We start from the raw sequence: 16,663 nt of genomic DNA on the forward strand, positions 1-16,663 counted from the left end.
CAAGTTGAATAGGTAGGGTGAGAGTATACAGCCCTGCCATACTCCTTTCCCAATCTTAAACCAGTCCGTTGTTCCGTGGTCTGTTCTTACTGTTGCTACTTGGTCGTTATACAGATTCTTCAGGAGGCAGACAAGATGACTTGGTATCCCCATACCGCTAAGAACTTGCCACAATTTGTTATGGTCCACACAGTCAAAGGCTTTAGAATAGTCAATAAAACAGAAAGAGATGGTTTTCTGAAACTCCCTGGCTTTTTCCATTATCCATCGGATTGCTTGTTTAAAAATAATTCCTTATCTCTTCTGGCTAACCTCTGGAATTTTGCATTTAATTGGGCATATCTCCCCCTATCACTGTGGCCTTTTGCTTTCCTTCTTTCTTGGGCTACTTCTAGTGTCTCAGCAGACAGCCATTTTGCCTTCTTGCTTTTCTCTTTCTTTGGGATGTATTTTGTTGCTGCCTCCTGAACAATGTTGCGAACTTCTGTCCAGAGTTCTTCCGGGACCCTATCTACTAAGTCCCGTCCCTTAAATTGATTCTTTACCTCCACTGCATATTCCTGAGGGATATTAGTGAGCTCATATCTAGCTGATCTGTGGGTCTTCCCTAATTTCTTTAATCTGATCCTAAATTGTGCAAGAAGTTTGTGATCTGAACTACAGTCAGCTCCAGGTCTTGTTTTTACCGACTGTATAGATGTCTGCCACCTTTGGCTGCAAAGGATGTAGTCAATCTGATTTCGGTGTTGTCCATCTGGTGAAGTCCATGTATAAAGCCGTCTCTTAGGTTGTTGGAATCATCATCATATAGGTGTTTAAAATATCTTTGGGGTTTATACATCATATATGGCACGACTTTTTTAGCTGGTTTACAGAGTGAGCCATAATTGGCTAGAATCACCCTATACACTGTACTATAAATGATGGTTCTCAACCCACAATGACTAACCTCACATAACAGGATCAATCAAACAAATCAAACAAATCACATTAAGGTTTAGTGTGGGTAGGGGTTGTATAGGTAAAAGGCACAGTTTAAAAAACTGACAGGTATTTAAAGAGGGTGGGTTTTTTTGTTTTTGCCTTAAATAAAGAAAATGCTAGTTAGGTACTATAAAGGCTTATACAATCAGGATTTTAAGTCTACTTGCCTTGTGACACCTTCTACTGGTCTGTGTGCTTTCTGTTGCTAATCATAGCATGATGAAATGGTGAGTCAGTCCACAGCTGGCTTTATGAAATATAAAGCACAAAAATTTGAAAATCAGATGGACTGGAATAGTGGAGATAGAAACTTTGCTGCTCTTTCAACAAGGCAACCCAATTTTAAGATGAAACATATTTTGTTCTTATTTTGTTCTATTGCTTTTTCTTATGGACTCCCCACCTTTTCAGAGAAGAGAAGCGAAGAACACAACGAACAGCTTGCACAGGTAACAATGCCATTGGGCTCTGAGAAACTTGGACTCAATAGTAGAGGATATATGTAGCTCAGGGTTGAACTGTTGGGTTCTTAGTGTTTTTTGAGCTTGGCTGTTTTCCTGCAAATGTTTAGTTACCTGTCTAGCTAACATCATCAGTGCACGGAAGAGTGAAGTTTGCTGACTGTTTATATATAGGAGCTTGCCCTGCCAGTCCTGTTTGGGGTGTGGTCTCTTCCTTGATAGTTCCTGGATTGGTTTTAAGAGAATTTTATTAAGTTTTGAGACAAGGATAAAAGCTACAAAAAAAGAAAAAGGAACTAAAAAGGTGTGAAAAGCAGGGTGCAGGGCTTCTAAAAGGGCAGAGGTGGGGGGGAGGAGATAGGTGGGAAGGGGAGTTGAATCCTTGAAGCACCCCTGCAGTCATAAGTGCAGGTGGTCTGCCAAGCCCCCAAATTTTGATCACATGACTGTGGGGGCACTGCAACAGTTATAATTTCAGACACAGGTTGTAAATCCATTTTTTCAGCACTGTCATAATTTCAAACAGTTGCTGAATGAATGGTCATTAAACGAAGACTACCTGTATAATAAATTACTGTGAAAATTATGTACTAGTTTTTATACCTACATGCTTTCCTGTTTTTAATCAGGCATATATCAATCAGTTTTATGAGCCAAAAGATGATCCAAGGCAACGAGGTTGGAAAATAAGTAATTTATCCTTTGTGGACAAAATCAAAGAAATGCAAGACTTTTTTAGATTGAATGTAACGGGAAAGATTGATGCTCAGACACTAGAAGTTATGCAACAACCACGATGTGGTGTTCCTGATATTGGACAATATGTCCTGGCTCTTCCTGGATGGGGAAAAACCAAACTTACATACAGGTAAAAAATAATTTGATGGCATAGCAAATAAATAAACTGCCCAGAGTCCCTCTGGTGAGAGGAGATAGGCAGTGACAAATTTGATAAATAAATAAATAAATAAAAATAAATGAGATGACATCAAAAATGTCCTTGTGAGATCCCCTGAATCTAAGTCAACATGCCATCAGATGAGACCTTCAGAACAAAGTAATACCTCCTTAGTGGAATAGATTTTAAGCAACAACAAATTTTCTCATAAATTCACTGTTTATAAGCTGTGAAGGATACTGAAAAGTAATTGTCAATATCAGAACATAGTTTTAAACTGCAAAAACTAAACTTGAACATTTACAGTATACATGTACAAGTTAGGACCTCTGGATTGCATGCTTCTTCTGAAAGTTTGGGGGAACTCTAAGGTTCACTATAAACACTATTTTAAATATGATAGAAATGGGGAATTATTAAATACATGAGTGGGAAGTAAGCATATTAATCCATTTAATTTAATTTAATTTAATAATTTAATTTAATGGAAATAAACTTTTCCATTAAATAAACTAGCTGAAGTAAAAGGGAAACTTTTACTTCAGCTAGACCTACTATTTTGGACCACTGCCTGCCCACTCCCCTCCAGTCAAAGGCCAAATAGCCTGAAAAAGTTGGACACTGCTAATCTGCAAAGACAGTTCACTGGAAGAAAATGCCTTTGGCATGGGGGGAGGGAGCTTGTATTCCCCACATCAGAATAAAAAAAATAAAAGTTATGGGAACTGGCCAATATGAATTGGAAAGATTTGAGCCATTTTTCTCAATCTACTCTGATCTCTGTTTCTGATTCATACGTTCATTTTTCAAACTAGATCATTAATTGCCATAGCAATGCAAATGACAAATGTTCAGTGTTAAAATTTTCTGCATTTTGTAGTTTTTCTGCATTTTTCTGCATTTTGTAATTGTATTAGAATTGTGAATTACACACCTGACATGAGTAGAGCTGATGTGGATGCCTCTATCAAAAAGGCTTTTGAAGTTTGGAGTAGCGTGTCTCCTCTGACTTTCATCAGAATTCATAGAGGGAGAGCAGACATCATGATTGAGTTTGCAACAAGAGGTAGTACTTTAAATGCTACAACAGCTTTAAGGTTTATTAAGGTCTTTATGAGGTGAGAGTAACCTTGTATCATGTCATTTAGTGCATGGCCACTGTCCAAGAAAATTTGATGGACCCCTGAAAGTCCTTGGGCATGCTTTCCCTCCTGGACATTACTTGCGTGGAAATATCCATTTTGATGAGGATGAAACCTGGATACCCAGCTTACATGGTGAGCAGTAATACAGCTTTCAAGAGCTATTTTAGCTGAGGCTGTAGACAATCCTCCAAAGAAATCAATCCAGAATAACAATGAAGTTATTAAATTAAGTATGACTGCAATACTGTCCATAGTTATCTCAGCTGAGTTCCACTGAACCAAGTATGGAACTTTCAATTACGTAAATTCAGCACTATGGGATGATAAACTTGAGACAAGGATTTTCATCCAGGAGATCTTTGAGATCCTGTATGAAAGGCAGGTTAAAGAGCTAACCAAGATAAATAAGTAAGTAGGAACTCCATCAAAGGAAAAAAAAGAGGGGGAGGGATCTCACCTCCAATTATTTCGATCATCCTATGGCTTGTTCCTATCGCAAAGCACTAGAACAACTTGAAAGTGTCGTTATTCTTTCATTCACTTACCAGAGCAAAGAAGATCTAGGAATTACCCTGATGCTCCAGCCGAAGATGTCATGACTCCTGTTTTGGAAAAAGTCCCAAAGTTGCACTCTTCTGCTGTTCCCTTCCCTTACTCCACCATCAGTAAGTTGAAAGATTCTCCGTTTTAGTGGTGGGAAATGTTCCTTGTAGAAATGGTGATATAATGCCATTTTGTCTGTAGTTAAGGCAGGAGGAATACAGTCTACATCAATGTCACTTATTTTTATATATAATTTCATGTCATCTATGGGAGGGAGGGTTCTGCATTTAAAAAAATGAACTAATCCACACTTGTGGCTGACTGAAACTTCTTCTAAAAAGCTTTGTATGCAGTTCTTCAGCTCCCAAGGTAAATAGATAATGGATGTTTGGATGGGGCATTGGTATCTCTTGGCCATCAATATAGTTCTCTGCTTCAGCTGGAGCTCTCACTGAAGTGGACGGTTGAAAACTGCTAGTTGAATATCATCAGCCAGAGGAAACACATGGAAAGCTCCAAAGTGGATGCTCCATGGGCAAAGAAGGAGTGAGGTATAGACAGCTTTGGAAAGACTAGATCCAATTACCTTATGTTTTCCCAGATTCATCTGATTTGCATCTACCTGCTATGTGAGCCCTGGAGCTGCATTGCTAATTTGCTATAATGCTCAGCATGGCTGTCTATGGGAGTGATTACAAACAAAGGGATCCACTAGATTGAACAGGCTGGAAAAATGGATATCCCACCACAATTTGACTTGGCCATCATGCCCTGAAAATGCTGGGAAGTGGGATATAGATATATGTCATTGCTCCAGGCCCAGCCACGACTGCTTCCAAGGATACCTAACAGTACCTTAAAACAGGAATTGTTGCTATGGTCCATTGGGCCAACCCTGAGCGCTGAACTACAGGAACAAGTCCCTGAAGTTTTATCAGCAACACATTCAGAAATGGCTTACCAGTAATTCTCCCTAGAGCTGAGAGTGGCTGGCCCAAAGTCACCCAGCTGGCTTCTCATGGTCTCCCAGCTTCTAGTACAGTGCCTTAACCACTAGACCAAACTGGTTCTCTTGAAAATAGGGAATTTATGATTTTTTATACTGGTCCTAATACAACTGAAACATTGTTCTGGTATATAAATCCTTGTGAAGTTTGAGTGTGTATTATATGCATGTATTATAGATATCTTATTTTCTCCATGTAAACCTCAAATAGAGCAATCATATATGCATTTACTTGAGACTAAATCCCATGGAACACAGTAGAACTTACTTTGTGTATGCATCTACAATCCATGCATAACTATGTTTTATTGGTTTATTTATTTATTTAGAATTCAACTTGTACCTTGTTGCTGCACATGAGATTGGCCATGTACTTGGCCTTGCTCATTCTGATGACCCAGGAGCACTGATGTTCCCCAATTATAAACCCATTGACCCTGCTGATTCCCCACTCTCCCAAGATGATATTAATGCCATTCAAGCCATCTATGGTAAGAAAAAACAGGTGATCAGAAATGAATGATAACAAATTATAATCATGAAGAAAAATTAAAGGAGTCTCGTAGGCAACCTGACATGCCTGGGAGCTACTGCAGTGTAGTAAATAAGTGTTGGACTAGGAAACTTTATTACCATTTTTCCTGCAGAGTTGCAGAGTTCACTGTACAACTGTGGGTCAGTTTTCAACCTAATTTTCTTTAACCTGTTTTAAAATATGTCCAAGACTGTTCCAGTTTCTTTTGACTATTTGCAGATTCATGAGTGTCTATGTGGTTGCATTTCTTATAACTTTCAGAAAACTGTCAGGCAATCAGTATTTGTTTGTTATTTCAGATTGGCCAATAAGTGAATGCCATCTCCGCCCTCCTCATCTTCCACCAAGCCATTGCTTTAACAAGCACCCATTCATCCTCTTCACAATAAGAAAAAAATTGGTAGCATTTTTCCTCTCTTTGGCTCCAAGTTAGACAGATATATTTATTAAATTGATTCTCCATTGCTTTCCAAAAGTTCAATATTAATGATGGATATTCAAAATGGCCAACTTCCAGATATTGCTGGCCTACAAGTTGAAGCAGCCCCAGACAAGATGCATAAAGATGAAACTCTTAGAACTTACAATTCAGCAGTAGGTTGGCCATCCCCCTATCCAATAATATAGGAGAATGGAGACTTCTAGGGTTCAAAGAAAAACTTTGAATTGACCTTTATGTTGGTGTATATAGTTGCTGAGGTTATAGTAGCCATTGTAATGTTTTCTGAGAACCAACTGCAATGATTCTATCATGTCATTTAAGGGTCATCCACATGGCTACTGCAACAAATCTGGAAGAATTTCTTGGTGTAATGGACAAAGGTTACATAGGCAAAGGTCTAGGATCTCTTGGTTATGCTTCTATAACCTGCCAGTCCTGCCTACTTTATTGCTTGCATAAGTGACAGAAATACGTTTTGTTTCAAATATCCCCAGCAAAATTCACTATGATACACCATGTTATGGGTACACCATGATGTTTATTTGCCTTTGGCTTGGCATGTTGTGTGAACTCAGTCGATTATTATTTATTCAACAAGCTGTGGTTATGCATATCATGGTTTAGCTCAATATGAGAACACAGCTAGCAAGATCTACCTTGTAGGATTATTGTGACAATACAAGGAAGAACTCTGTCCAAATATAGGCATCCAATACAAGCCTACAATGATGTTATACATGTCATGAAATCATTCTGGAAGTGATGCAATTACACTATCTAATTAGATGAAACTGACACAAATTACGTAATTGACTTCATTTGTCCACACCCCCATCCTCAAATATGTCTCTTTGAACTCTGAGAATAAATGTTATGACTAATCACATTTCATCTGATTATTTTAGGACCATCACAAAATCCTTCAAATGAACCAGTAGAGCCAACATTACCAAATCCTTGTGATCCTATGCTAAGTTTTGATGCCATCACTACCTTCCGAAGAGAAGTGATATTTTTAAAGGGAAGGTAAACAGGATTTGCTTATTTTAAAAGAAGAAAGACAGAACAGCTGCACAATACATATATCACATGATGAGTAGTTTGACACCGAGAATAAAATCTTCTCCACTCTGTACCCCCAGCGTGCATTCCTTTGTTGCCTCATCCTACTTTTCTGACTCCATGTCAGAAAGTTGTTGACTTTGATCCATAAAAGCTTAACTGTAAGCAGTACATGTACTTTATGATTTATTTACTCACTATAAACCTTAGAATAACACCAGGATTATTTTTCCCCTAAATTGCACATAGACTAGAATTTAGAGGGAACCAATCAAGGTAGGATTTGCATCAAATATTACATGGCTAAACAACTGGATTACAGGAGACTTTAGATTTCTAGCTCAAAAGGAACTTTACTTTGCTAGTCCTTCAAGCCTTAAAACTGACTAGGATGAATCTCCGCAAAACATGGTGGGCTTTGCTTCTGAGTAGGTATGCAAGGCACTGCACTGAAAACATTCTTAGGTTCATCTTTTGCCCCTTACTATACCTTTCTAAGTTAGACTGATTTCTGTACTTTTCACAGATAAATAAACTGATTTACAATAGTGCCCAGTTGTCCATTTTAATTCACAAAATAATTATTTTTAGTAATGGGAAATCCACCATCACATTCATTGCAGACACATGTGGAGAGTGTATCCTACTAGCTCTGAAGTGGACATGGAATCTATTTCTACTTTGTCACCTCTCCTACCATCTGGAATCCAGGCAGCTTATGAAAATATGAACGATCAGGTTCTTTTCTTTAAAGGTAAGAAATTAAGGCTTATATTATTTGAATTAGAAGTTTAGGGCAGGAATGAGCAACCCGTAGTACTAGAGTGATATATGGCTCCTGGACTTATTTCAAAAGCTCTCTACAAACATACAGTCCAGATCTCTGGGAAGAGCAACTTGTCCTTTCTCCGGCAGCCAGATGTCGGAAAAGAGGGAAAAGTTGTAAATAAGAAAAAGAGAAGAACAAAAAAAGAAGAGAAAAGGAATTAGAAAAAAAACAGAGATGGCATTGAATTTTCAAGTCTAATAGCCAGGGGAAGGAGTAAAAATCTGCAAGATGGCAGGCATGATGTCGTGATGCAAGCCCTGCCCCTTCTGTGCCCATCATCTTTCAAAGTTTGACCGCAACCCCCTGTGGAAGCCTTGCTAACAACTCTTAATGGGCCCGTGTCCTCCAGGAATTCATTTCCTTTTAAAGCCAGGGATATTAAGAACAGCAGCCAAAGTCCACTGACAAGAGAAAGAGAGGAGAGATTTTCAAACAGATTTTCCATTGCCCTCCTGAATTGGCTAATAGCTTGCCTGGGTGTAGGGACTAAGGGAGATTTAAGACAGAGACAGGCAGATTGGAGTGGAAAGGATTCTGTAAAAGTAGAAAATGTTTGCTTCTGGTGACAGACTCTTATAACGAACTCACATTGATTTTTGCTTTAAGAGAAAGTTAAAGAAAAATAAAAGTCATATATTTCAGATGGGCAGCCATATAAATCAATTACATAAATAATAAATACCATTGGGCTTATTAAATTAAATTAAAGTCTTTGATTTTCTTTTTCTTTTCCTGTGTTTTTGAACAGATAATAAGTTCTGGATGATGAGTAGGCTTCAAATGCAGCCTGGCTATCCCCAACTCATTGACAAGTTGGGATTCCCAGCAAACACTAAGAAAATTGATGCTGCTATTTTTGATAAAGATACTAGAAAAACCTATTTCTTTGTTGGAAACCAATACTGGAGGTAAGGTCTCTAGAAATCTTTTTAAAAATAAGGAACATATTTAGCCTTAAGAAGAAAAGACTGAGGGGGAATATTAATGTGATCTTAATACCCTCTGGGTAAACCGCCCAGAGTCCCTCTGATGGGAGGAGATGGGTGGTGACCAATTTGATAAACAAACAAACAAATAAATAAATAAATAAATTTAAATATTTTTAAAAATATTTTTATTAACAGTTTTAATAACAATAGTAAAAGAAAATACAAACTAAACTCAGAAAGAAGGGGAAGTAAAGAAAAAAAGAAAAGAAAAGGTATACAAAAAAGAAAAGAAAGAAAAAAAGAGACAAAGAAAGAAAAATATTTAAAGAAGTAGCTTCTGATCTTCATCACAAGTACAAACAAACTGGCTTCCAGGGGAGGTATGGCAAATTGAAGATGGCTCTGCGAAGGTGGAGCTGGTGACTGTGGCAAAGACCAAGGAATTGGTGAATAGAACAGTTCCTTGGAACCTCTCCAGGTAAGGATGGGAGATCGCCCCACATGTGCTCCAGATGGCTGCTCCTCACAAGGAGACTGAAGGATAGTGGTCTCCCGCTGGTTTGAGCACTAGGAGATGACAGGATCAGCCATCTTGCTCACAACCACAGCAGAGACTTTTAAAGGACACTAAGTTTGCTAACCTCAATTTCTAATCACTTTTGGAAATTGCTCATTAACTACTTCTAAGCTATTAGAGACCTTCAGAAAGACAAGTTTGAAAATGCTGGGTGAGTTTGCCTTCCATCCTGAACAAAAGAAAATTTTAATAATAAGGTTAAGAATTTAAAGAATCTGAAATAAACAGCAAAAAACTAAATAAGATTTTGATCTTAGAAAGTTATAAATGGACTAAGGGTCCAGATAAAATATTGAAACTTTTACAATAAGATTTTGGTATTAATTATAAAGTACAAACAGCTTCTCATAGGAAATATATCCTGTTCTGGTTTTACAAGACATAACGGAGATAAGCACGATTTCATGATTTCAAAAACTGGACACTAGAGGAGACTAAAGATTTTAGGTAGAGGGAAGATGTATAGGCCTGTAAGATGATGCAAAAAGTTATGACAGTAGAAATACTGAAGGAGACTTCTGAAGAATGGAATCAGAACATAGTAGCCACAATATCAACAATGTCAGCAATGATGTCTGCTGCTATGGATAGTCTAAAAGATGTTACTGAAGAAATGACAGACGCAGAACAAATTTTATCTGGCAAGATAGAAATGGTATTGAAAGTGGATTTACAACTGACAGGCCAAGAGAATGACTTAGAAAAGGTTGTTTCACTGGATCTACAAAAGAAACTGGCTGAGGTTTTAAAATGTAAAAGGGAAATATAAATGACAAACCAGGATAATTTTTTTCCTACTGGATTTACAAAAGAGACTTATTAAAGCCTTGAAGAACTCTGTGTGATGGGACAAAGAAGAAATGACGAAATCAAATCCTATGACAATATTTGAATGAACTAAAGATTAAGACTGTTAGAAGTAAAAGGAAGGAATACTGTATATTGTTGTTACTTCTGGCAACCCGATATGGACTTTCTTCTGACACCAAGACTGAAAAGATGATATTTTATGGATTTGTTTATAGATAAGAGATGGGACATGGGATGAAGAAATAAATATTTGTAACTTTAGAGAGGGTGAAGAGTTACTAAATTTGTTTATACTTGTGATGAAGGTTGGAAGTCACATCTTTATATATATTTTTCTCTTTATTATATTTTTACTTTTCTCTTTCTTTCTTTCTTTTTTTCTTTTTTTCTTTCTTTCTTTCTTTCTTTCTTTCTTTCTTTCTTTCTTTCTTTTTCCTTGCATTTTTACTCCTTCTTATTCTCTTTTCTTTCTTTAAGTTTAGTTTGTATTAGATTTTACTATTACAACCAAAATTCTCAGTGAAAAGTATATATTAAAAAACAAGTACAAACTTAATCTCTCTTCACTCCCTATAACATTTCATGCAAGTATCTCTTCTTTATATTTACAAATATTTATATATTATTTTCCATTAATTTTAAAACAATCAGCAAATGGAATGACAGCTCATTCGTGGTGCTCTGTGTTGTTCTCCATCTGATCCTGCTCCCTCTGTATCTATTTCTTCTTGGCCAACGTCAAGTATTACACCAACAGCTACTCCCATTGTCTTTCATGATGACTATGGGCTGAATCACATCAAGCATTTCTTGCACCTAATATGCATATGTTCCTTGAATTATGTTTTTCAGGTATGATGAAAATACTCAATTCATGGACGAGGATTATCCAAGGAAAATAAGGGATGATTTTCCTGCAGTTGGCCAGAAGATTGATGCTGCCTTCCAGCTCAATGGTAAGGAAGAATGGCATTTTCCAATGTGGGTCTGAAATCTGGATCATGAAGCTGGATGACCAGCCCTGCTCACAGACACATAGGAACTTATCTACTACCACTATTTATTTGGATGTCACTTTCCCACGGTAGTAGTACCTAGAAGCTTTAGAAAAACTATACAATATCACATCACAACACAGTTCACTTACAAAGAAAAATTGGTTAAGAACAAACCTTAAACAGTCTTACTAATCTAACTGCGTAATAATATGCATTATTCAGTAGTCTTTTGTAAGGCCTAAAAACTGAAATGCAGAAATATTATTCGGATAACAAACAAATAAATAGCATTGAGCTAAGTTCAGCTCCTAACATGCAGTCTTCTTAGATGTGGCATCAAAGAGTTTTACCATTGCCTTCTTCCAGATGTTTTCTGACTTCCCAGTCTAGCCTACATTCCTGGTATTCTCTGGTGGTCCATGTACTAATCAGGCCTGATCCTGTTTAGTTCTAAGCCCAACATATCTTCAATCTTGACACCCTGAAGCAGCAAAAGTAACCCCTTCTTCACTCTCATGAAGGAGGAATTTGGGGAATGACACAGCTGGGGAAAAGGTTGAAACCTCTCTCACCACCCTTGGTGGTCCTGATCAAGACTGAAGACCTTTGTGATTAGAGAGGATAAATATGCTCTGCCCACAATGTAATTCATATTATATGTTATATTCTGGTGTCTGATTCTTGATACTGGGAGTGGGGGAAGAATTACACCTTCAGCTAATTAAATAAATTGATCTGAAGCATGGTTTCTTGGAAGAATTGTTGTTGTTTATTAATTCAGTTGTTTCCGACTCTTCATGACTTCATGGACCAGCCCATGCCAGAGCCTCCTGTCAGTCGTCAACACCCCCAGCTCCCCCAGGGACAAATCCATCACCTCTAGAATATCATCCATCCACCTTGCCCTTGGTTGGCCCCTCTTCCTTTTGCCTTCCACTCTCCCTAGCATCAACATCTTCTCCAGGCTGTCCTGTCTTCTCATTATGTGGCCAAAGTATTTCAGTTTTGCCTTGAATATCATTCCCTCAGGTGAGCAGTCTGGCTTAATTTCCTGGAGGATGGACTGGTTGCATCTTCTTGCAGTCCAAGGCACTCTCAGAATTTTCTTCCAACACCACAGTTCAAAAGCATCGATCTTCCTTCTCTCAGCCTTCCTTATGGTCCAGCTCTCACAGCCATATGTTACTACGGGGAACACCATTGCTTTAACTATGTGGACCTTTGTTAGTGTGATGTCTCTGCTCTTAACTATTTTATTGAGATTTGTCATTGCTCTTCTCCCAAGGATTAAACGTCTTGGGATTTCCTGACTGCAGTAATCCTCGCACCTAGAAATACAAAGTCTTTCACTGCTTCTACACTTTCTCCCTCTATTTGCCAGTTATCAATCAAGCTGGTTGCCATAATCTTGGTTTTTTTGAGGTTTAGCTGCAAGCCAGCTTTTGCACTTTCTTCTTTAACCTTCATCATAAGGCTCCTCAGTTCCTCTTCGCTTTCAGCCATCAAAGTGGTATCATCTGCATATCTGAGATTGTTAATGTTTCTTCCCGCAATTTTAACTCCAGCCTTGGATTCCTCAAGCCCAGCATGTTGCATGATGTGTTCTGCATACAAGTTGAATAGGTAGGGTGAGAGTATACAGCCCTGCCGTACTCCTTTCCCAATCTTAAACCAGTCCGTTGTTCCGTGGTCTGTTCTTACTGTTGCTACTTGGTTGTTATACAGATTCTTCAGGAGGCATACAAGATGACTTGGTATCCCCATACCACTAAGAACTTGCCACAGTTTGTTTTGGTCCACACAGTCAAAGGCTTTAGAATAGTCAATAAAACAGAAAGAGATGGTTTTCTGAAACTCCCTGGCTTTTTCCATTATCCAGCGGATATTGGCAATTTGGTCCCTAGTTTCTCTGCCTTTTCTAAACCCAGCTTGTACATCTGGCAATTCTCACTCCATGAATTGCTGAAGTCTACCTTGCAGGATCTTGAGCATTACCTTACTGGCATGTGAAATGAGTGCCACTGTTCGATAGTTCAAACGTTCTTTAGTGTTTCCCTTTTTTGATATGGGGATATAAGTTGATTTTTTCCAATCTGATGGCCATTCTTGTGTTTTCCAAATTTGCTGGCATATAGCATGCATTACCTTGACAGCATCATCTTGCAAGATTTTGAACAGTTCAGCTGGGATGCCGTCATTTCCTGCTGCCTTGTTATTAGCAATGCTTCTTAAGGCCCACTCAACCTCACTCTTCAGGAATTCTGGCTCTAGCTCACTGACCACACCATCAAAGCTATCCCCAATATTGTTATCCTTCCTATACAGGTCTTCTGTATATTCTTGCCACCTTTTCTTGATCTCTTCTTCTGTTAGGTCCTTGCCATCTTTGTTTTTGATCATACCCATTTTTGCCTGGAATTTACCTCCCATGTTTCTAATTTTCTGGAAGAGGTCTCTTGTCCTTCCTATTCTATTGTCTTCTTCCACTTCCGCGCATTGCTTGTTTAAAAATAATTCCTTATCTCTTCTGGCTAACCTCTGGAATTTTGCATTTAATTGGGCATATCTCCCCCTATCACTGTGGCCTTTTGCTTTCCTTCTTTCTTGGGCTACTTCTAGTGTCTCAGCAGACAGCCATTTTGCCTTCTTGCTTTTCTCTTTCTTTGGGATGTATTTTGTTGCCGCCTCCTGAACAATGTTGCAAACTTCTGTCCAGAGTTCTTCCGGGACCCTATCTACTAAGTCCAGTCCCTTAAATCTATTCTTCACCTCCACTGCATATTCCTTAGGGATATTAGTGAGCTCATATCTAGCTGATCTGTGAGTCTTCCCTAATCTCTTTAGTCTGATCCTAAATTGTGCAAGAAGAAGTTTGTGATCTGAACTACAGTCAGCTCCAGGTCTTGTTTTTACCGACTGTATAGATGTCCGCCACCTTTGGCTGCAAATGATGTAGTCAATCTGATTTTGGTGTTGTCCATCTGGTGAAGTCCACGTATAAAGCCGTCTCTTAGGTTGTTGGAAGAGAGCGTTTGTTATGCAGAGTGAGTTGTCTTGGCAAAATTCTATCAGCCTATGTCCTGCTTCATTTTGTTCTCCGAGGCCATACTTACCTGTAATTCCAGGTGTTATTTGACTGCCCACCTTAGCATTCCAGTCTCCCACGATGAAAATAACATCTCTTTTAGGCGTGTTGTCCAGTAGGTGCTGCAGATCCTCATAGAACTGCTCTACTTCAGCTTCTTCAGCATCTGTGGTTGGGGCGTATATTTGGATCACTGTGATGTTAGATGGCTTGCCCTGAATTCGAACTGAGATCATTCTATCATTTTTTGGATTGTATCCAAGCACTGCTTTAGCCACTTGACTATTAATTATTAAGGCTACTCCATTTCTTCTGTGGTCCTCTTGTCCACAGTAGTAGATCTGGTGGTCATTTGTTGTGAAGTGGCCCATTCCAGTCCATTTCAGTTCACTGACACCCAGAATGTCTATCTTTAATCTTGGCATCTCACCAATAACCACATCCAGTTTGCCCTGGCTCATAGATCTTACATTCCAGGTTCCAATGGTGTGTTGATCCTTAGAACATCGGATTCGCCGTTCACCACCAGCACCGTCAGCTGCTCGCCGTCCTTTTGGCTTTGAGTTAGCTGCATCATCACGTCTGGGGCTAGTTGAGCTCATCCTCTGTTCCTCCCCAGTAGCATTTTGACCATCTTCCGACCTGGGGGTCTCATCTTCCAATGGTATACCGACATATCTCTGGTTGTACTGATCCATTTAGTTTTCACGGCAAGAATACTGGGGTGGGTTGCCATTACCTTCCCCAGGGATCGCATTTAGTCTGACCTCTCTGTCATGACCTTCCCATCTTGGGTGGCCCTTCACGGTTTAGCTCATGGCATCATTGAGGTGCTCAAGCTCCAGCACCACAACAAGGTAACGATCCTTTGCTGAAGTCTTGGAAGAATAATTGGGGATAAATTGATTGAAGAGGTGCTGATATAAACTTAGTGTTACTAGGCTAGATTTGAATGAAACTTGCAAAGATTTGCCACTTCTGAGTCTGCCTTAGCATCCTCTCTATGATCAAGTGCCAGCCGAAAGAGCAGAAAATGCTTCCACTAAGCCCTTGCCAGTCATTCTTTCTACAATGTTTACACAGTTACACATTTACAATGCCTGCATTATGGTATCTGTGTTTTCCCTGAATTGATGTCACTGTTTTGGTACCACTTTTTTGTAATATAGTCTCCTTTCTTTTAGGTCTTTTCTATTTTTTCCATGGGTCCAAGCAGTGGGAGTTTGATCTGAAGACTAAAAGAGTGATTCGTGTAATGAAGAGCAGCAGCTGGCTTAATTGTTAGAATTTGTCTTAAAACAAAAATCCTGTAAGGATAAAATAGTATCTGGATTATTCTGTTAAAGCGCTAAAAACTATGAACTCTAATTTACCATAGATCAGTATGTCTCAACCTTGGCGAGTTTAAGATGTGTGGACTTCAACTCCAGCATGGCTGGCTGGCTGGGGAATTCTGGGAGTTGAAGTCCACACATCTTAAACTTGCCAAGGTTGAGAAACACTTCCATAGATAATACATTTGGGCAGCAAAAATCCAGAGATCACTAGATGGCAGTAAAGAAATACTGAAAATTAGCTTTCTGCTGTCCTCGGGATGGTTGCAGCTTAGTTATGGTACTCCTGCTATAGTTATAAAATGTGATTTCTTTTTAAATATTTGTATTTACTCAATACATAGCAAAACTCAAAGCTTTAACAAGAATTTCAGCTGCTTATAAACAGTGAATGCATTTCCTTCTGCAATATCGCAATAATGGTATGCATGTTTGCCCTGAATAAGCATCACTAAGTTCAGAGAGATGTATTGCCTGGGAAATATGTGCAAGACTGCTGTTTTCATGCTATGCATTCTGACATAGATTTGCAATTAAAAAAAAGATTCACTTTTAAAACGTGTTTGTAGTTTGTGTACAATAAGACAAGAAAGTATTTTAATAAAAACAAAGTATTGTTACATTACAAAACGTTTTTTATATGAAGTACAGGATGCATAAGTTACATTTTAAGAAATATTACTGAAAGAACATAAATTTGGGTTCAGGATACTGTTTAGATGTAATGCTGGAAACTCTTCAGATAAACAGGTACGTCAACAAGTTTCAGTCAGGAAAATGTGTTTTTGATTCCTGTGGTCTGTGGGCCAGTTAAACAAACTGCATGATTTGCAAATCCAATCAGCATAAAGCCATTTCTTCTATTCCTAAACAGTTTAAAACTGAGTCTGCACATTGCATTACACCATAGTTTACTTTGGCTAAGTTCATAAGACATGCCACAAACAAACTAACCATCATGGCTTAGTGCTGTTGGATACATCATCCCTATCCACCAGCAGAGCAAGATGGCAACTGAGACAAGA

General features: G+C 38.5%; 1 protein-coding gene across 1 annotated transcript; it reads left to right on the forward strand.

Moving 5' to 3' along the window:
• The first annotated feature begins 1,331 nt into the window (after positions 1-1,331).
• Positions 1,332-15,704, forward strand: LOC134499219 (matrix metalloproteinase-27-like). Its single transcript, XM_063305850.1, has 11 exons — positions 1,332-1,433; positions 2,075-2,313; positions 3,261-3,409; positions 3,492-3,620; positions 4,037-4,153; positions 5,367-5,528; positions 6,920-7,040; positions 7,700-7,830; positions 8,654-8,813; positions 11,074-11,177; positions 15,489-15,704. Exons 1-11 carry the CDS (start codon positions 1,332-1,334, stop codon positions 15,587-15,589), a joined length of 1,515 nt encoding a protein of 504 aa, XP_063161920.1. The 3' UTR covers positions 15,590-15,704.
• Positions 15,705-16,663: the final 959 nt, after the last annotated feature.

Source organism: Candoia aspera, chromosome 5 (assembly GCF_035149785.1).
Source record: "Candoia aspera isolate rCanAsp1 chromosome 5, rCanAsp1.hap2, whole genome shotgun sequence".
In the NCBI taxonomy this organism is placed as follows: Eukaryota; Metazoa; Chordata; class Lepidosauria; order Squamata; family Boidae; genus Candoia; species Candoia aspera.

Excerpts from the sequence above, each read along its gene's own strand:
- LOC134499219 (XM_063305850.1), top strand. The coding sequence starts at position 1,332 with ATGAAACATATTTTGTTCTTATTTTGTTCTATTGCTTTTTCTTATGGA. Across the intron at positions 7,041-7,699 it reads GTGATATTTTTAAAGGGAAG|ACACATGTGGAGAGTGTATC; the intron begins GTAAACAGGATT and ends CATTCATTGCAG. Across the intron at positions 8,814-11,073 it reads GTTGGAAACCAATACTGGAG|GTATGATGAAAATACTCAAT; the intron begins GTAAGGTCTCTA and ends TATGTTTTTCAG.